At 42.1% G+C, this 20,675-nt stretch overlaps 2 protein-coding genes and 1 pseudogene across 2 annotated transcripts in view; 2 read left to right on the forward strand and 1 right to left on the reverse strand.

Annotated features, from left to right (window-relative positions):
* Positions 1 to 9,927, forward strand: part of LOC139366580 (metal regulatory transcription factor 1-like) — a 29,536-nt gene extending 19,609 nt beyond the window's left edge. Inside the window, exon 11 of the mRNA XM_071104240.1 lies at positions 4,360 to 9,927. Coding sequence (XP_070960341.1) covers positions 4,360 to 4,889 — 530 coding nt within the window. The 3' untranslated portion in view covers positions 4,890 to 9,927. The remainder of the gene's footprint in view (positions 1 to 4,359) is intronic.
* A 2,248-nt stretch (positions 9,928 to 12,175) lies between these two features.
* On the forward strand, positions 12,176 to 14,688 carry LOC139366572 (threonylcarbamoyl-AMP synthase-like; annotated as a pseudogene).
* Positions 14,689 to 16,330: 1,642 nt separating this feature from the next.
* Positions 16,331 to 20,675, reverse strand: part of LOC139380915 (glycoprotein endo-alpha-1,2-mannosidase-like protein) — a 34,270-nt gene continuing 29,925 nt past the window's right edge. Inside the window, exon 4 of the mRNA XM_071124081.1 lies at positions 16,331 to 17,029. Coding sequence (XP_070980182.1) covers positions 16,393 to 17,029 — 637 coding nt within the window. The 3' untranslated portion in view covers positions 16,331 to 16,392. The remainder of the gene's footprint in view (positions 17,030 to 20,675) is intronic.

The following is a 20,675-nucleotide window of genomic DNA, read 5'->3' on the forward strand; positions in this document are numbered from 1 at the left end:
ATATATCAGAAACTAACAAAGTGCCTTATTGCTATTATAAACTGGTTGTTCAGGTTGTTCAGATTACCATCCACCATTATGCCCAAATATGTGAAGCCCATAGGCGACCATCTAAAAGGAAACTTGTGCTTGATGGTATGATGGTCAAAGACAGACAATGGTAAGATTTCGCTTTTATCAAAATTGACCTTATATCCAGAGACAGAACTATAACACTGTAGTAGGATCTGCAAGTGAGAGAGGGAGTGTTCTGGGTTTGTTAGAAATAAGATAAGGTTGTCCGCAAAGAGTGATAATTTATGGGTATGGGGGCCCACCTCAAAGCCATGTATGTCAGGGCACGTTCTAATAGCCTCAGCCAACGGTTCATTGGCGAGGGCAAAGAGGTGGGGGCTAATTGGGCAACCTTGTCTGTTCCCCCTATAAATAGGGAAAGAGGAGGAAGTAATCCCATTGGTAGCAATCCTAGCTTTAGGAGATTTGTAGAGTGATTTTATCAAATTTACAAACACGGTACCTAAACCGAACTTTTCCAAGACGCGAAAGAGGTATGGCCATTCAACCCTATCAAAGGCCTTTTCAGCGTCGAGGGAGACTGCGACACTTGGTATTTTGTTTTTGTTAGCAAGGTGAATTATATCAAAGAACCTTCTGAGATTATTGGAGGACAATCTATTAATTATGAAGTCAGTCTGATCTGGGTTGACCAACAGGGGAAGACATGACTCCAGTCTCTTAGATAGCATCTTGGTGACCAGTTTACAATCTGTGTTAAGGAGAGAGATTGGTCTATAGGAGGTGCACTTTAGTGGGTTTTTCCCTTTCTTGTGGATTACAGTAATCACTGCTTGAGAGAAGGACTCTGGAAAGCAGTTGTCTTCTCTGGCTTTTTTAATTACCTCCATAAGGTAGGGGACCAACAGCTCCCTAAATTCTTTATAGAACTCTGGAGGGAAGCCATCCTCCCCAGGAGATTTATTAGAAGGTAAGGATTTAATGGCCTCCAACAATTCAGGTACTGAGAAGTGTTCACTCAGGCGCTCGCTGTCTTCCCCTGACAGGCATGGGAGGTTGAGAGAGGAGAGAAAGCAGTTGATCTCTGATAGATCATCGCTTGATTGGGAAGTGTAGAGGTCTTCATAGTATTTCTTAAAAGTATTATTAATTTCAGTAGGGTCAAAAGATATCTCATTAGTAAGAGTTTCTATGGAATTAATTGTCCTCTTACTTTCCTCTGCTTTCAGTTGCCATGCCAATACTTTGTGAGCTTTCTCTCCAAGCTCGTAATAAAGCTGTTTTGATTTAGTGATGGCCCTCTCAGCTTGATATGTGTTCAGAATATTATATTTCAGTTTTTTTATTTACCAAAAGCCTGTATAGATCTTTAGTCGGGCCTCCTTTGTTAGGTTTTCTCTAGCTCGGAGATTTCAGATTCAAGGGCACTCAGTTCCGCACCGGGTTTTCTCTTCAGCCCTGTAGTATAGGAAATGATCTGTCCCAAAGAATGAAACTTTCAGGAGCGGAGGGTTTGTTTGTCAAAGTAAAAATATTGATCTACTCTTTGATGAATGCACAAAATTCAGGTTGCTTTAGGAGTGTAGAATTTAGTCTCCATCTATATGCTCCATTTACCTTGGTAGGAATGGAGATTGATAATACCAGAGGAGAATGGTCACTAAGCAATCTGGGGAGATACTCGACATCTAACACTCTATGAAACAGTTGTGTCGAAAGTAAAAAGTGATCTGTGTGTGTGTGTGTGTGTGTGTGTCTTGTGTGGGTGTGAATAAAAAGAGTAGTCCCTATCCTGTGGGTGCAACTCTCCAGATGTCTAGTAAATTGAGATCTTTCATGAATGACATGGTGAGCTTGCCGGCTTTGGTAAGAAGTGAGGGTTTATCAGAAGACCTATCAAAAACTGTATCTAAGCAAAAAATTTAAATCTCCTCCAACCAGTAGCCATCCTGGTGGTGCTTGAGCGACCTGAAGGAAGACATTCTGAATAAACATGTGGTCATCGAAGTTAGGAGCATAAATATTCAATAGGGTCCAAGACTCTGAAAACCTATGCCCCTGCACCAAAACAAACTGCCAGAGGGATAAGAGATGGTGTTGTTGACGCAGAAGGGGATGTGTCTACTTATCAAAATTGCAGTTCCTCTTGCTTTGGAGTTAAAAGAGGATGCAAAAACTTGTCCTACCCATTCCCTCAACTTCTTGTGTTCACTGGCTATAAGATGTGTTTCTTGTAAAAACACAATGTCAGCCTTTAATTTCTTAAGGTATGTATAGACTCTTTTCCTTTTAATCGGGCTGTTAAGACCTTTTACGTTGAATGTGACATATTTTAGTGGATTAAGCATAGGTTGGGTTTCAAATATGTAACTGAATGGAAATCTATCATATGCAGATAATTAGGAAATGTTTCAACTTTGGTTTGAGCACAAAAGTGACCTATGTGTCTCTTTAGGAAGGAAACAATAAACATAGCAAAATGGAAGAAAAAAATAATAAAAACCCCTGATTGTCAGACTAAAACAACAATCCCAACAATCAAACATGAATACACTTGTAGAGATACGTTGCTGCTCGCTTTCCATCTTGCTCTTACTAGCTAATCCTTGGCGTAAACTAAAACCTGCGAGCTCTCTAAGTTGAAAACAAACGTTGTGAATAGATATTTATGGCTGAATATTTACTGCCCACGGTAAGGGCTGCTTGAGTCTCTTTTCAAAAGATTAACATAAATGAGGGGGAAAGCAGTGGGCCTAAGCCCACTTATTGCTTCACCCAGTGGATATGGACTCTACCAAAATATACTCTCCTGTAAATGTAATAGAGCTCACCCCGGAAAGATACGGTTAGTTGAAAATGTACAAATCAATTATAGTGACTGGAAGATACCAGCAGTTCAGTCCGGATAAGAGAAAACAAACAAACTGCATTTTATCCCCCAGAGAGACCGTTCTGGCTCAGACGTTGCTCAGTTCTTTGAGAAAAGTGTGCACTTCTCCCGGTGTGTTGAAGAGACTGCTTCGGCCTATGTACTGAACTTTGATCTGCGCAGGGTGGATGAGGTAGCCGGTGATGTTCTTCTCCTTCAGTGCTTTGTCGGCAGGTCTGAACTGCTTGCGACGTCTGGTGAGATCCACGCTCATATCTGGGAAAAGGCTGACCCTCTTTCCATCGATGGTGATGTCCCCTTTGGCTCTTGCGAGTTGCAGTATCTTCTCTCTGTCTTGGAAACGGAGGAACCTGATCAGGACGGCTCGTGGGGGCTCATCTGGCCGGGGTTTGGGCACTGATGTTCTGTGGGCGCGTTCGATTTCCAGCGGCTTGGTGAAGTTGATTATGCCTATGACCTCCGGGATCCATTGAGTGAAGAAACGGACCGGGTCACGGCCCTCGCTGTCCTCTTTCAATCCCACCACACGGATATTACTACGTCTACTCTGATTCTCCATCTGATCTACCTTGTTTTTGAGGTAGGCATTGTCCTTTTGCAGTTGTATCTTCAACTGTGCTAATGCGCAACTCTGCCTCAGTCGTTCTCAAAAGGAGATCATTCATGGAGGATTTCAGGTCGTCAATGGAAGAATGGAGTTCAGCCGATTTCTTATCAATTTTCATAGAAAAACCTCTGTTACCATCCTGAATTTCCCGGAGGAGAGTAGCCTGCATGTCGGCAGGCTCGCAAGAGGCTGCTGAGAGCAACAGTCTGGAACTGTCATCTGAGTTATGAGGGCTAATGCTAATCTTGCTAGCTGTAGCGTTATCGTTATCTTGGGAATCAACAACGTTTTGGTCGTCCTTCTTGCCTCTCGGTCGGAGGTCCATGGCTCTTTGGGAAGGTAAGTACTTGACAATTTATCAGCCGATGTTAGAATATTGTTTCAACGTTGTTATTTAGGTAAAAATATAATAACTTTGAAGAGCTCGGTTTGTCAACGTCTGCTCAGCTCCGCGTGCTCATACTACAGCATTCTATAGTAAGTACTGTAGTATTCTGTAGTATTTTTTTTTTATGTGGGGTAGCCTACCAATGTTGAATGAATCAGGATATTTAAAAAGCACAAACTCAGTCAGTCACGTAGAAAACTCATCCATGTTGAATGTATTTACATGGCACAAATTCATTTGATGTTCCCTCGTAGCGTTTTAATGGAATTTGAGTTATAAAGGATCAAATGTAATTTTTGGACAGCTGGCTTGGTCTGTAGTCATACTGTAGCTCCGGTTTGTGTTCATTAGGGTACAGTGTGTTTCAAAGTGTTGTGCAAAAGAGAGTTCACTCAGTTTTGGGTTTTCTTCCATTTTGTGCCTAATGAAATACAACCCTTGTTTTGTAATGTGTTACAGGCAACTCTGTCCAGCAGATCGGCCTTAGCCTTCCCGTCATCATCATCAAACAAGAGGAGTCCTGCCAGTGCCAGTGTGCCTGCAGGGACTCTTCTAAAGACAAGAGCTCCAACAAGAGCAGCAACGCCTCGGCAGCACCACAACAACAGCCCACAGTGCCCGCCACTCCTCCATCTCCCCCCACTCCCGTGGCACTGCCCTTTCCCACCGTACTCCCCCCGGCACCCTCTTTCCCCTTGTGCTGCCTCCCACCGCTCACCTCGGAAGTGAACGAGTCCCCGCCTCTTCCCCAAACAGGTGCAGTGCTAGGACCGGGTAGCCCCTCGACCTCTGTTCAGACGTTCTCCACAGGGGTGGCCACGGTGACCACCAACCCCCCTCCTATCACAGATGGTTTGGCCACCATGGACGTGTCGGACTTCCTGTCCCTGCAGAGCCCCGAGAGCACGGCCAACATAGAGGCTCTGCTACTGGTGACCAGCAGTGACGACTTCACTATGGCTGGCGCTAGCACCACCATCCACCCCTAGTGGACACTCAGGCTTTGTCCCTATTCTCCACCCTTCTCTTGCATACTCCCAGTCATGGATTTAACAGCATTGAGTTGGTGTAAGCGTTGGGCAGAGGGAGTTTCTACCATTGTTAAATTAAAGGGAGTGTGCAAATGCACACTTTAGGAGAAGGATGTAGAATCAGAACGCAGCTGCACTTTCTGATTTACCCACTACACGTCCGCTTTTCAAGTATTGTAAGTGAAACTTAATGAGGGGGCTTGTTTTGGAAAAGCTGCAAAATGCATGCCAGTCAAGAAAATTGTTCTTAATTGGCTGGCTCTCCATCAAACAAGACACGGTCTTGAAAGGCCCTAAGAACTATTGTCTGCTTCTAATATGGCGCGAAGCTGATTCCTGAGAGAAACAAAACATTGTTGTCTATATCCATGTACTGTACATTAGTTCCTAACTGTAACTAATACGATTAGTTGGCAAGTGATTGACCAGAATGCACTGCATGTGAAGTGAATTGGAATTTCATCAACTATATTTCCTACAAGGAATTTGTGGCAGTTTTGCCATTCCCTTAAAAGCAATGTATTGCTAATGCCATAATGTGAAGAGTAATTTCCAGTGTTTTACATAAATTAGCTAGTGTAGTCCAGATTTTTGTTTTGTCTTTCGTCTCGCTTTGTTTGTTAGTTTTTGTCTTTCTTTACAGGTATATTTACCAATTGAAAAATAAATTGGCTGTGACACAATTACATTAGTAATAAGCCAAACTTAATATTAATATTTTGTAAAAAAAATAATAATAATAATAATTATTGGAGAAAAAAAATCAATTTCTGACCTTAGACTGTCATCAAGTCTCAGCTTATTGATCATTGTTAATTTATTCCACTTTTCGCCTAAGGTTTCTTTTTTAGTCCCCCTTCTGTTGTTACTGAGTTTTGTTTTATGGAGCCCCCCTCAATCTTAAGTTTCCAGAAAGCTGTTTCAACACTGCACCTTATTGCAATTAATTGTACATCGAGGTTGTCAAAAAAAAGGTCCTAATGGTATTTTTGGTCTGTAAAACCTCTTCACAATGAAATCAATGAATCAAGGATGAAAAAAATTGCTCAGTGTTTCTCAATGAATTACAACCCACTCAGGGATGCATCGTGACATATCTAATTTATACAATTTGAGATTTTCCTTTATTTAATAAGAGATTGTCCATTTAGACATTTTAGCAGTCAACTGCCCTGTTGCCCATCGATTGTAGTAGCCCCCTTTTTCGGCTGCACCCGCCCCTCTTTGTGCACTGTCTAATATGACCAGTTATCTGCGTTATTACTATGACACTATTTGAATACCACTGCGGTCAGAAGTGGTTTGTTTCTGAAGGGTGTTGATGATGGTGTAAATACGGTACATTTAAATATGAACACTTATTCCTTCAGATTGTTTTGTATATAATTTTGAATATGTAGACTTGAACCTTGGAGACCCCCTGCGCTGCCCTTTGTCTTTGCATTCTGCGCCCATGCAGATGCTCACACATCTTATGCAGAAGAGTTTCAAATTAAGCCTTATAATGGTTAGTTTTAGGGCCATTGGCTTCTGTGCAGTCAACATAGTATTTATTTTCAAATGCAAGCATAAGTAACTTTCTTGGAGTATGACGATATTATTTCACATGGGACATAATGCAATGATTACAAAATTGGAGAGAAGGCATTATGCCCTAATATCATGTGTAGAGCAACCTAGCCTTACTACAGGATCTCACTTGCTGTGGCTTACTGAGCTGGCTCCTTGCCTTGTCAATCTTTGCCTATGGCTTGATTTGGACACGCTGCCTGACTACTTCCTCCTGTTAATCTAGTCTTGTTCAATGCCTTTTTAGCAGCTGCCTACAAGTGGACAAAAGTACATTAAAAAGAAATACATCACTTTTTGTTTGAAGATTTAACAGATATTGTGCCAACAAATCCAATGATCCCCCAATTATTATTTTTCTATTGTAATTTTTTTTATGTGAAGATGTTACTGCAGAGATATACTGTAGACGGAAATTGTTTCTCTTGATTTTTTGTTTTTTTGTAGTACTGTATTGTAGACAACTTAATACTTCATTTTACAGATCACTACATCAATGTTGTAGTCGTAAATTGTAATTTCATCAACATTTTGAATTGGTACTTCACAGGCATTGATTGACAGCAGCTATCATGTTCTATTATTTAGCATGGAAAGAGGGACTGAGATCCAACCTAGGTGTCATCATGTATCATAGGATAACAGAGTATGCAGTATGCTTTGTCTGGCAGACCTGAATAGGGGAAATGTTTAAACTAACATGGGCTTTTCCCTTTTGAGATTTAACCAATACCAAAACTTGGTGATAACCTGCAATATTAATTAATGTAGTTGACACTTAAAATTGAATATAAAATGTGAATTATCAAATGTACATTTTTCTTATTGTGACAATTTGAAATGTTTTACTGAGTTACAGTTCAGAAAATTGAAATAAATTCATTAGGCCCTAATCTATGGATTTCACATGACTGGGCAGGGGCACAGCCATGAGTGTGCCTGGGAGGGCGTAGGCCCACCCACTGGGGAGCCAGGCAATCAGAATGAGTTTTTCCCCAACAAAAGGGCTTTATTACAGAAAAAATCATCGGTTTCATCAGCTGTCTGGGTGGCTGGTCTCTGACAATCCCGCATGTGGAGGTCCTGGGCTGGCGTGGTAACACGTGGTTTGGACGTACTGCCAAATTCTCTAAAACGACATTGATGTCCAGCTCTGGTGGACATTTCTGCAGTCAGCATGCCAATGGCACACTCCCTCAACTTGACATCTGTGGCATGATCATGCTGTTTAGTCAGCTTTTTGATATGCCACACCTGTCCGGTGTATGGATTATATTGGCAAAGGAGAAATGCTCACTAACAAGGATGTTAACAATTTTGTGCACAAAATTTGAGAGAATCATTTTGTATGTATGGAACATTTCTGGGATCTTTTTTTATTTTCATGAAACATGGGAACAACATTTTATGTTGCGTTTATATTTTTTGTTCAGTATAGGTATTCCCCCTCACAATGCTGGTCAATAACTTGATGTATTACAATTATGAACCCTGACTACCCTCAACATGTTCACCTCCAATTTGATGCATACTTAAGAAAATATCTATGCAATGATTTGACTGCAGTATTCCTTAAAGTACAAAATGCAACAAAATCATGACCAACCTTTTACATCTGTCTTGGTCCAAGTTATTCAGATATCAATATTCAGGTTTGCTAATGTCAACTTTGGAGGCTCAACTTTCTCATTTGCGAAACTCCATATACGTAAACATTTTTGCTTAAATCTTTCCGTATTCAACTTAGCGGCATGACCAATTTGACATCCTATTTTGATCACCATAATCATCCATTTTATGTGAAGGTCCAAGTTATTACGTGTGATGTATCATGTTTGAGGTGGGGCTGTGAGCCTGGGCATTGAAATGTTTTGTCTTTTTTCCCATTGCTTTCCAGTGAATATTGAATGAGTTTTGTTTTTTTACATTTACCTGTTTAAACACTAACTGGATTTGCTTGGGGGGAAAAAAATTACAATATGATTCTGTTGTAAGAATTATTTGGGTCAAATGTTGCACGCTGCATCTTAAGTTTTGGGTGAATAATAATCATCTTCGTGTTCTCATACTGTATGTGCTATTTTTACTCAAGTCATCTCAATTAACTTTATGTTAATCTGTAAGGGTGATACAAATTTGGACCCGATTTGTTAACCCAATTTAACAGTTTAGACCAATTGTTAGAATTGAAAGTGCTGGTTCTAACTTTGCTAGGAGATACTGACCCTACTGTTACGCTTGTTTACACTGAGCTCAAAACGCAATCATGGTAACATTAAGACACTAGAGCCGGCGCGATATATGGGTGGGAAAAGTTACCTCAATGCAGGGACGGGATTTGCCACTGTACTCCAAAAACTGCCCTTTTTGTCCTCATGTTAGCTAGCAGTAGCCACAGCAGCCATTATGGAATGGCACAGATATCCACTAGTTACCACCTATATTGTGAAACAAGCTCTCTTAATTTGAAGGGTTAGGCATAAGATTAGGTTTAAAATCACATTTGGAGAGAAATAGGCAGGGTTTATGACAATTCATGAAAACAAAATAGCTTTTCTAAATTTTAGGCAGTGTGATTAGGTTTACAATCACATTTTGAGAAGAGAAAGGGCAGGGTCTGTGTCGCAGCTAGCTAGCACGTCACATTGAACAAAAGCTGATTGGCTGACACTGCCATTCCAAATGGCTGCGGTGAATACTGTTAGCTAGCAGGAGCACAAAAATTAGTTTTCAGGGATGGATCTGTGTTAAGGCACAATTGAGTACAGTAGAATATCCCAGAGGTACATTTTCTGACCCATATCTCACGCTGGCTCCACAGTGTCCAGGGCAGCAGGTAGCCTAGCAGTTAAGGGTGTTGGGCCAGTAACCGAAAGGTCGCTGAATCACCAAGCCTGCCAGGTGAAAAATTGGTCTGTGCCCTTGAGCAAGGCATAATTGCTATTGTAAGTCACTCTGGATATATGAGCATCTGCTAAATGACTAAAATGTAACCATGGTTCTGACCCCAGTAGATCTGTGTAAACAAGGGTTGAGTCTTCTGGCATGTTCAGCCTTTTATATACACTTAACCGCTTACCTTTAGGTTAAATTGTCAGGCGAATAACGGTCCTTTTTTCTAGCCAATGGTCAGATGCTTGGAATGGTGAGTTCATAGGTGCAGAACACTGGCAGTTTGGAGGTTTTGATAAAGTGCCACTTTGAAGGCACAGTTTGTATTTTGGAATTCTGTTCATTTGAACACTCAATGGGTAAAACGAGGGGGAAACGTAATGCTTCCAAAGGAATGTCTTCAACACCCAAAGAATGAAGTTGTAAAGGATTTCTATTTTTAAAAGAATGTATCATGTGAAATTGGTTTGCTTATGCTTGTTTTGTATAAAGTAGTATTGTATAATAAAGTAATTACTTTTTGAATTGAGAGCAATATAATGAAATCTTGACAGGACTCCCATTTTTGCCCAAGCGAAAAAGTTGTGATCCATGATAGTTTATTTGACATAAATGATTCACATTTCCACCATGAGTAAAATCAGTCACTTCGGAGCAGGGAATGATCCATCGCTAAGGTTCTTCTCCTGTGGAGTTCAGAAAAGATACTTTAGTTTGGTGGTTGACACATTTTTCAGAGCTTGAAGCATGGAGAAACATACCCTTAAAATACCCCGCAGGTCCACCAAGTCCTTCAGAACAGTGTTGCATAGATCCATCTGTTCCTTCAGGGAGACCAACTGGTCTTGGAGGTCTTCAAGTAGCTGTGCTGACCAAAACAAGGGTGAGTTGACTTTTTGGTAAAAGTTCAGTCATCCTACTAACCAGAGACCAATAGAAGTTAAAACCTCAATTCAGTAAAGCACATGACCATAAATAAGGTTAACTACATTTATGATTTCTATTTGGATGAAGTGTCTGGATACCTTCAGTTTACTACCTCCAATTAGAAGTACTTTTTGAAGAATAAATTAAAGTCCCACTGCTGACCTGTGTGTTTGAAGAGTCTGTCCCATCATTTTGGGTAGCTGGAACCTTCACCATATCTACAATCAAATCACATTTTATTTGTCACATGTGCCGAATACAACAGGTGTAGAGCTTAGAGAAATGCTTAAAGGCCCTTAACCTACAATGCAGTTAAGAAAATACCTAAAACAAAATGAAAGAGCAGCAGTAAAATAACAGCGAGGCTATATATAGGGGGTACTGGTGTCGAGGTAATATGTACATGTAGACTTGGCACTCCGGTACTGCTTGCCGTGTGGTAGCAGAGAGAACAGTCTATGACTAGGGTGGCTGGAGTCTGACCATTTTTATGGCCTTCCTCTGACACCGCCTGGTATAGAGGTCCTGGATGGCAGGAAGCTTGGCCCCAGTGATGTACTGGGTCATACACACTACCATCTGTAGTGCCTTGTGGTTGGAGGCTGAGTAGTTGCCATACCAGGCAGTGATGCAACCAGTAATGCTCTCAATGGTGCAGCTGTAGAAGCTTTTGAGGATCCATGACAAATCTTTTCAGTCTCCTGAGGGGTAATGGGTTTTGTCGTACCCTTTTCACAACTGTCTTGGTGTGCTTGGACCATGTTATTTTGTTGGTGATGTGGACGCCAAGGAACTTGAAGCTCTCAACCTGCTCCACTACAGCACCATCAACGAGAATGGAGGCGTGCTCGGTCCTCCTTTTCCTGTAGTCCACAATCTTTTGTCTTGATCACACTGAGGGAGAGGTTGTTATCCTGCACGTACAGTCACTGTGGGGACGACGTCGTTGATGCACTTATTGTTGAAGCCAGGGACTGATGTGGTGTACTCAATGCCATCGGAAGAACCCCAGAACATATTCAAGTCTGTGCTAGTAAAACAGTCCTGTAGTTTAGCATCTGCTTCAGCTGATCACTGGTGCTTGCTGCTTTAAATTTGAGCTTGTAAGCAGGAATCAGGAGGATAGAATTATGGTCAGATTTCCAAATGGAGGGCGAGGGAGAGCTTCATACATGTCTCTGTGTGTGGAGTAAAGGTGGTCAAGAGATTTTTCCCTCTGGTTGCACATTTAACATGCTGATAGAAATTAGGTAAAACTGGTTTAAGTTTCCCTACATTAAAGTCCCCGGCCAATAGGAACACCGCCTCTGGATGAGCGTTTTCCTGTTTTCTTATGGCGGTATATAGCTCATTGAGTGTGGTCTTAGTGCCAGCATCAGTCTGTGATGGTATGAAGACGGCTATGAAAAATACAGATGAAACTCTATCTACCTAGAGTTATCTCAAGATAAGCTGTAGACCACACTATCTCAGGCGAGCAAAACCTTGAGACTTCCTTAGATATTGTGCACAATGGAAATGGCATTACAATTAAACAACCACTAATGAACAGATATATAGGCATTTGTGTAGTATAATGTTACCTGGAACCGACGCCATTTTTGTTTCCCTGGAAAATCACCTGGTCTGTACACTTGTGGGTTACACATGTGATATAGTTTTACTAATTGGTAATTGATTGGAGGCATGGTACAAGTTGAATAACTGAAGGTATCCTTGTAAATTTGATGTAATGGGCATGTACTATTTTGTTATTAGTTTGGATCAATATCAGCCACTTGCAAATTACAAAGCACATTTTGATCTTGTTTATTTTATAAACGTTTTGCGAAGTTGTGTGCTTTCACTTTAAGGAAATGTGTGTCATTGTTTTGAGGGCGTTACCCAGAAGACAGTTAATGTTATTTCATCAGCCGACACAGCATGTAGCACCAACACGTTCTATGAATACATTTTTAAAGTTTATTTCTAACTTCATGATATTAAGACGCGTTTATAAATCTAGCGACCCGAGATGGAAGAACTAGGTGCAAAGAACTGAAGACAAAAATGATGCGCTTGTCACCGCAGTCCGTCATAAATGGGCCATCTGCCCGGTGTGATGCAAGACTGCAAGGTCGGTCCATTATGTCACCATTCAAACTCAAACGGCAAGGTTCTACAATTAAAATAAATTATAAGTTGAATAGAGGTCCTTATAGTCCATATGAGAAGCTAATAGTTGTTAGCGAGATATATCATTCTCATGGTTTCAAGTGCACGTGTTAGTGCTCCCGAGAGGCGCAGCAGTCTAAGGCACTACATCTCAGTGCAAGAGGCGTCACTGCAGTCCCTGGTTCGAATCCAGCCTAAATCACACCCGGCCGTGATTAGGAGTCCCATAGGGCGGCGCACAATTGGCCCAGCGTCGTCCGGGTTTAGCCGAGGTAGGCCGTCATTTAAAACTAGACTTACTTGTCTAGTTAAATAAAGGATACATATTAAAAAATATATGTATTCTGCAATAACATGTCTCAAACTAAATAAATCTTAGGCTTTTTGTCAAATGCTTTGCATTAGCCACGTTCTGTTGTGGGGGAGATTGTTGAATGTCTACTCCTGATGAAATGCGATCATACATCAATCAATGTAAGCTGTTTGCATAAGACCATTCATTCCTAATGGTTTGCTTTTGAAGTGTAGATGGTGCAGAAGTCCTGAATTCAACAGTGAAGGCTCTAAAGGATGGGCAAGTTGTGGCTGTGCCAACGGACACAATATATGGGCTGGCTTGCTTGGCTCAGAATTCCAATGCCATCAAAAAGGTGTATGACATCAAAGAACGTAATGGTGAGAAACCACTGGCCATTTGTGTTGGAGAAATCAAAGACATTTACAAGTAAGTGTGCATTGATGGTGTTCGTATCATTGTTCTTGTGGCTCAATGTCTTGCAACATGCCTAACTCACACTATAGGGCAGAGCTGGACTGGCCTGGCCTTGTTACGCATCTAACGTAGTTGCAAAAATCTACCTTGCTGGAAAGGACAAAATGAAAATATCGGTGCCAGCACAGTACGGTTTGCATCAGCCCTATAATGTGAATCAGGCAATATAGCAGCCTAGCCTAAATGTTGTTTTTTACCCTTGTGGTGGCAGGTACTGTAAGGTGTCAGTCAAGAAAGAACTGATAGGGGACCTGTTGCCTGGCCCTGTCACTCTGGTTCTGGAACGAGCTGAAGTACTCAACACTGACCTCAATCCCTTCACTCCGGTTAGACTTCCATAGACATGGACAATTCACTGCCCCCAAAATATTACAAATTATACTGTAATTCATAAACCACTCAATTTGAAAATGTGTGTTGCTTTTCTGCATGCTAGATTTTGGATTGGCATTTAGTATTACATTTATTTATTACATGCATTGGGCTGTTGGTGATGATGTGTTTACCTTTTACGTCCAGTTAGTAGTAGTGTGCATCCCGGACCAGGCCTTTATGAGACGCCTCTGCCAGATGTGTCGGGAACCTCTTGCAGTCACCAGCGCCAACATCAGCTCACACTCCAGCACTGTGGCTGTACATGTATGTAGAGACAACCCACCGTGTGTGAGAACTGTTTTTATTCCGTGAACTGGAGGGGAGGTGGGACTACATCATCTACAACTAACCAAGGTTTATCAGTGCATCATTTTTCACTGATACTTAAAAGGACTTTGGCAAAATAGTAGTTATACAGGGATTTTCTCTACAGGACTTCCAGGATCTGTGGCCTCAGTTATCAGTGGTGGTGGATGGCGGACCAATAGGAGACAAGAGTCGGTTGGGGTCAACAGGCAAAGACCGCATCATCAGACCTGGCTGGTGAGTAGTGATACTGGCCTGCTCAGCAGATTACAGGCCACTGACTGTAATACATTTCAATCAAGCTAGTTATGTTCAGGTAATTCCGTTTTGTTAATTTATCCAAGTTAAAAGTACATGGGCACATTTTGTGAGTAGTAGTTTAAACATACAGTATAGTGAAAATTACCTGTGGTAGTGATACCCCCCCTCTTTTCTGTTCTGTCAGTGCCTTCTCTTCCACAGTTCATGTGCTAGAGCACAAATATGGACTGTCAGAAGACACGGGATGAGTGAGGTTTGCCCCCTTCAAATTCATACCACATGCTGAAATGTACAACCAGCAAGAACCTGTGCTTACCATGGCCAAATACAACTCTGAATGATGGCAATGCCTGCAACGCTGAGGCGAGTGATGATTTCTAAAGGAAGGACGGTCCTTTTGCACATTGCATGATATTGTGGAATGCTCTGGGTTTCTTGTAAAACTTAAGGGATTTGTTTTTGTCTTTCTGGGTTATTAGCTGTCCAAGCATTGTTGTTTCTATGGGAAACCCCTTTTTTTCACAAATTGGTCTTCTGACCAATCAGATCAGCTCTGAAAAATATCTGATGAGAAAAGATCTGATGTGATTGGTCAGACCAATTGGTGGGGAAAAAATATCAGGATTGGGCTGCCTGTGTAAATGCAGCCTACGAGCTGTGATCTAGTGTATTATTGCTCAACAGTTTTGAGTACCTGATTACTGGTTTGTATAATGGACCAATGAGAGTATGTTGTTGACAATAAATGGCATGCATTATGCAGATCATGATGGCTTGTGTTGGTTTTCTCTCCTCGCCTATAGTACTGGGTGAATGTCAGTGTGGTGGATGAACTACTGCAGAAGCTCCTGTCCACAGAACACTCTCAATTACTTTTTTTTGGTAAGTGTCGTCTCACATGTTTGGAATGTAGATGGTCATTATTCAGTAATGCATATACATTAAGGAGTTAGCCTAGCGGTTAAGAGCATTGGGTCAGTAACCTGTCCTTGAGCAAGGCAGTTAACCCTCAAAATAAACTGCCTGACTATACATTTACAATACCTGCGCACGAGAGTGACTGTTTATTTCTATAAAAAGTCAAATTATTTTAACGGACAATGTCCCAACTCTAATGGTGAATGAATCTGAAAAACCTGTTTTGAACAGATTGCATTTATTAAAACTGGTAATTGTGCTAGACTTAAAATATGAAATTGTTGAATGTAGTTTCTCACTGGTGGTGGTTGTTTTCTGTCTTCAGATAAAACGAAACTGCTGTGGACGTGGCGTTTCCCCTTGGCTGAATTGGTCTGGCTGCAATCACATGCTCTGATACCCCAACATCTCTGTGGAGCCCTCAGACTCTCCCTGGTGCACTGACATTAAACCATTTGGTCAAGCATGCTGTTTTCTCTTACACATTGGTTCGGCTCCGGGCTGAAGTTTCCCTAGGTACCGATCTAGGATCAGCTCCCCCAAACCTTAACCATTAGTTGGGGAAATGTTGACCCTAGATCAGCGCCTAGGGGCAACTTCACCCTACATATTTGAGCTCCACATCCTTGTTAAGCCACACAGGAAATACCCCTTTACTTGGAAATGACCACACTTGCTTTGAGTGAAGAGAAAAGGCTAGACTTAATGAAGAGAAAATATAATCGTACAGTTCCACTAGCCCTCTCTCCCTCTCATGTCCTTTATTCTCTCGTACTTTCCAAGAAAGAGATGGCTTGTGGATGAAAGTCAAATCCTAGAAATGTCACCTGGTCTATTTTTATTGGGATTATCATTTTAAAACTTAAAAGGATTGTACAGAAAGAAAAGTCATGCCAGGGTGCATTGTATCAAACAGATGGTTACATTGGAGTGGTTTGTCAAAGTAGGACAGAGTGTACTGTGTACAGTATATTAGACTATTGACGTGTCCATCCATGCTGGTAGCGAGGATGGGGGTTGTCTGGAGGTTATCAGGAGGCAAGATCCAGGGCAGAGATATGGCAAGCAGGATGGGGAGCTTTCTGTTGCACATAAGAGTCAACTGTAGAATATCCCAAATATACCACATAATGCAATTCCCCCCCCCAAAAAAAAAAAGTTAAAATTAGCATTTCTCTCTCTTTTTTTTCTCTCCAGTCCAATTCCCACGCACTTGTCTCTCACACATTCATAAACCTCTACAGTCACTCGTGCTTTTTCTCTCTCTTTCACACACACAGTGCCAGTTCACATGAGCCATGTCTCTTTCTCCTTGTTGAACTGCTCTGCCCACCTCCTGGTGAGCTCCAGGTAGTGCTCAGGTTGGTGCGGCTGGTAATCCAAATACAACCTGGTCACCGTCTTTTTTGGCACAGCCATCTCGATCTGCGTGCCCTCGTGCCACTCGTTGAACGACGTTATCGTGACGATCTCGGGCCGCACGTTCAGCGCCGCCTGTAAGGCTGTCTCGTAGTAGCGGCCGTTGACTCGGTTGCGCGTGTTGTGGTTGTTCCACGGTCTGACTGCGGTGTCGATGTAGCCCGGCCCGGCGCTAGGTATAAATAACAGGTTGTTACCGTCACAGAACGCCTTGACCGCCTTCCAGTTCTGGTGGGATGAACCAAAAGAGAACCCGTTGGAGGCGAAGTACGTGTACATGCCATCGAAACCACCGGCAAGAATGTCATGCTTGTGGCGCTCCTCCACGATGAGGGCGATGAAGACACTGTCATACGGCGTGCCACGCAGGCTGTGGGAGCCCGTGGGGTGGAGCAGGTCGGACCAGTTCTCGGGTGGCGTCAGATACGAGTCATAAATGTAGAACAGAGGCAGGATATTCCCCGTGCTAGAGGTGAACTTGTAGAAGGCTCCGTGGTCCCCGTACCTTCAAACACAAATAAATGGACACAAGATTATTGATTAAGATTTGGATATTTGCATGGAAGGAGAAATAACCTAGAAGTATCCTAATAAGATATGAATCACATTCTAGAGTTATTTACATGTAATCTAGCGTTCAGGAAACAGCAGAGGGAGCACGACCCCTGCCAAATCAACGGGGCCACAGTGGAGAAGGTTAAAAGCTTCAAGTTCCTCAGCATACACATCACTGTGTGGTGAAGAAGGTGCAACAGTGTCTCTTTTTAACCTCAGGAGGCTGAATAAATTCGACTTCGTCCCTAAGACCCTCGCAATCTTTTACAGATGGACCATTGAGAGCATCCTGTCAGGCTGTATCACCGCCTGGTACGACAACTGCACCGTCCGCAACCGCAGGACTCTCCAGAGGGTGGTGCGGTCAGCCCAACGCATCACCATAGCCACACTGCCTGCCCTTCAGGACATCTACAGCACCCGGTGTCACAGGAAGACCAAGAAGATCAAAGCTGGGACCGAGAGACTGCAACTGTTGGACTAATGATTACACCCTATATCAGCTCGATGCAGGCAAGTGTACGCAATGTGGTCACTTTGATTAGCAATGTGTCTCTCGACTTGTGTGCACCTACGTTGTAAACTTTCATTCATAGGCTAGGTTGTAGCAACCTCATGATGCGTTTAGGGAAAATTGGAGTGTCATGTAGTAGCTAAACCTGTCGCTGTTACATTGAACTGGGTGAATGGAATATGAATGAGAGTCATCCAATATGCTGTAATAGAAATAAGGCCATGCTCATTAAAAAATGTGATGTGTATGCGCATCCCATCGTGTGTGTGTATACACACATACACAGTGCCTTCGGAAAGTATTCAGACACCTTTTGTTTCACATATTGTTAGGTTACAACCTTATTCTAAAATTGATTTAAATCGTTTTTTTCCCTCATCAATCTACACACAATACCCCATAATCAGAAAGTATTTTTTTTTTATGTTTACATTATTGCAAATTCATTAAACATGAAACTATCACATTTACATAAGTATTCAGACCCTTTACTCAGTACTTTGTTAAAGCACCTTTGGCAGCGATTACAGCCTCGAGTCTTCTTGGGTATGACGCTACAAACTTGGCACACCTGTATTTGGGGAGTTTCTCCCATTCTTCTCTGCAGATCCTCTCAAGCTCTGTCAGGTTGGATGGGGAGTGTTGCTGCACAGCTATTTTCAGGTCTCTCCAGAGATGTTCGATTGGGTTCAAGTCTGGGCTCTGGATGGGCCACTCAAGGATATACACTTGTCCCGAAGCCACTCCTGCGTTGTCCAGATGGAAGGTGAAACTTTTCCCCAGTCTGAGATCCTGAATGCTCTGGAGCAGGTTTTCATCAAGGATCTCTCTGTATTTTGCTCTGTTCATCTTTCCCTCGATTCTGACTTGCCTCCCAGTCCCTGCCACTGAAAAACATCCCCACAGCATGATGCTGCCACCACCATGCTTCACCGTAGGGATGGTGTCAGGTTTCCTCGGAACGTGACACTTGGCATTCAGGCCAAAGAGTTCGATCTTGGTTTCAACAAACCAGATAATCTTGTTTCTCATGGTCTGAGAGTCTTTGGGTGGCTTTTGGCAAATTACAAGCGGGCTGTCATGTGCCTTTTACTGAGGAGTGGCTTCTGTCTGGCCACTTTACCATAAAGGTCTGATTGGTGGGGTGCTGCAGAGATGGTTGTCCTTCTGGAAGGTTCTCCCATCTCCACAGAGGAACTCTGGAGCTCTGTCAGAGTGACCATTGGGTTCTTGGTCACCTCCCTGACCAAGGCCCTTCTCCCCCGATTGCTCAGTTTGGCCGGTATGGTCAGCTCTAGGAAGAGTCTTAGTGGTTCCAAATTTCTTCCATTTAAGAATGATGGAGGCCACTGTGTTTTAGGGGACGTACAATGCTGCAGAAATGTTTTGGTACCCTTCCCCAGATCTGTGCCTAGACACAATCCTGTCTGAGTTCTACGGACAGACCTCATGGCTTGGTTTTTGCTCTGACATGCACTGTCAACTGTGGGACCTTTTTATATAGAAGGATGTGTGCCTTTCCAAATCATATCCAATCTATTGAATTTACCACAGGTGGACTCATTTCAAGTTGTAGAAACAGCTCAAGGATGATCAATGGAAACAGGATGCACCTGACTTCAATTTTGTTTATCATAACAAAGGGTCTGAATACTTATGTAAATAAGGTATTTCTGTTTTTAATATTTAATACTGTCATGACGTTGGCCTGGGGGTAGGTTTATGACAGTCATAAATACCTCTTTTCCCCTTTTTCCTCTCTACCATACTGATGTCACATTTGCAAAATCCTTGGTTAACATAGAGATTCTGGGAACATCAGAAGGTGGGGGGAAATGAACAATATTCTGGTAATCCGACCAATATGCGGTGGTACTTAATGAATCTGATGTCAGTTCGGTTGTCATCTGAGACATTCTCATCAATGATAAGATGACATAAACTCTGCAGTGGAAAGTCAACACATCAGAGTTATCAGATTCACATGGAATTGTTGTTCAATTTAAATGTTTGAATATGAAATGTTTCGTGATGGGATGAAATGTGATTTTAGCTTCTAAAATGTGAGATTTGGGATTTCATAAGATAGGGCTCTGCTCAATCAGTGACCCGCCCCTGTGAAGGGACATAGGATATAAAACTTTTCAAACACGCCCTCCTCTCCCTTCCTATATAAGCCCTTGACGACAATATAACCTCATGTTCCGAGGACGTGAGGACGACGGTCCGATGTCAGAATGGTTCAGATTATAACTACAGAATGAAGCCAACATCAGCGTGAGCTTTGGTTGCTAATGGTATGAACTTTGAACTATTATTCACTACAGAAGTGATACCTCCTAGCCCGTTGAGTTAGCAACAGCCGCTGCAAACGAGGGTTAGGAAGGAACAGACAGAGTATCCCGTCTACCACACAACGATGTTACTACAACGTATTCAATATACCAGCAGAGACATTCTTCAAAGGGCTCGGTTGGGCAACACGGCCTTCCATCTACCACCAACCTACCGAAGCGCAGCTCAGAGTAAATATTTATTGCATTTTCCTTTTCCATATGGGCGGTAATTTAGAATGCATAAGATACTGTATTTACGATAGCACAGCTTCGCCCTTTGTTCCTCAGTCTTCCCGCTCTTTCACTCAAACCCAGCTCCTTTTCAAACCCAGCTGTCATATCTGTTCCGCCTGCTAGGGACGTTTTCCTTTATGACGTAATTTGTAATCAAGTTATGATTTAATTATCTGTATGTGTAATTCTGTGTGATTAGTTAGGTATTTAGTAAATAAATAATTAAACCCAATTTTGCATTGCTGAATCAAATTGTTAGCCAGGTTTCGTGCAGATAACCAAGAATTTACAACTTTCAGATGAGACTGAATTAAGATGACGATTATTGACTGATATTGATGTAAAATATTACTAGGTCTTTAAGAGTTTATTCGGAAGATAACAGCTCTATAAATATTATTTTGTGGTGCCCGACTCTCTAGTTAATTACATTTACATGATTAGCTCAATCAGGTAATATTAATTACGGAGAAATTATTTTATAGAATAGCATGTCATATCAATTAATCCGG

The sequence above is a fragment of the Oncorhynchus clarkii genome, chromosome 2 (assembly GCF_045791955.1).
Source record: "Oncorhynchus clarkii lewisi isolate Uvic-CL-2024 chromosome 2, UVic_Ocla_1.0, whole genome shotgun sequence".
In the NCBI taxonomy this organism is placed as follows: domain Eukaryota; kingdom Metazoa; phylum Chordata; class Actinopteri; order Salmoniformes; family Salmonidae; genus Oncorhynchus; species Oncorhynchus clarkii.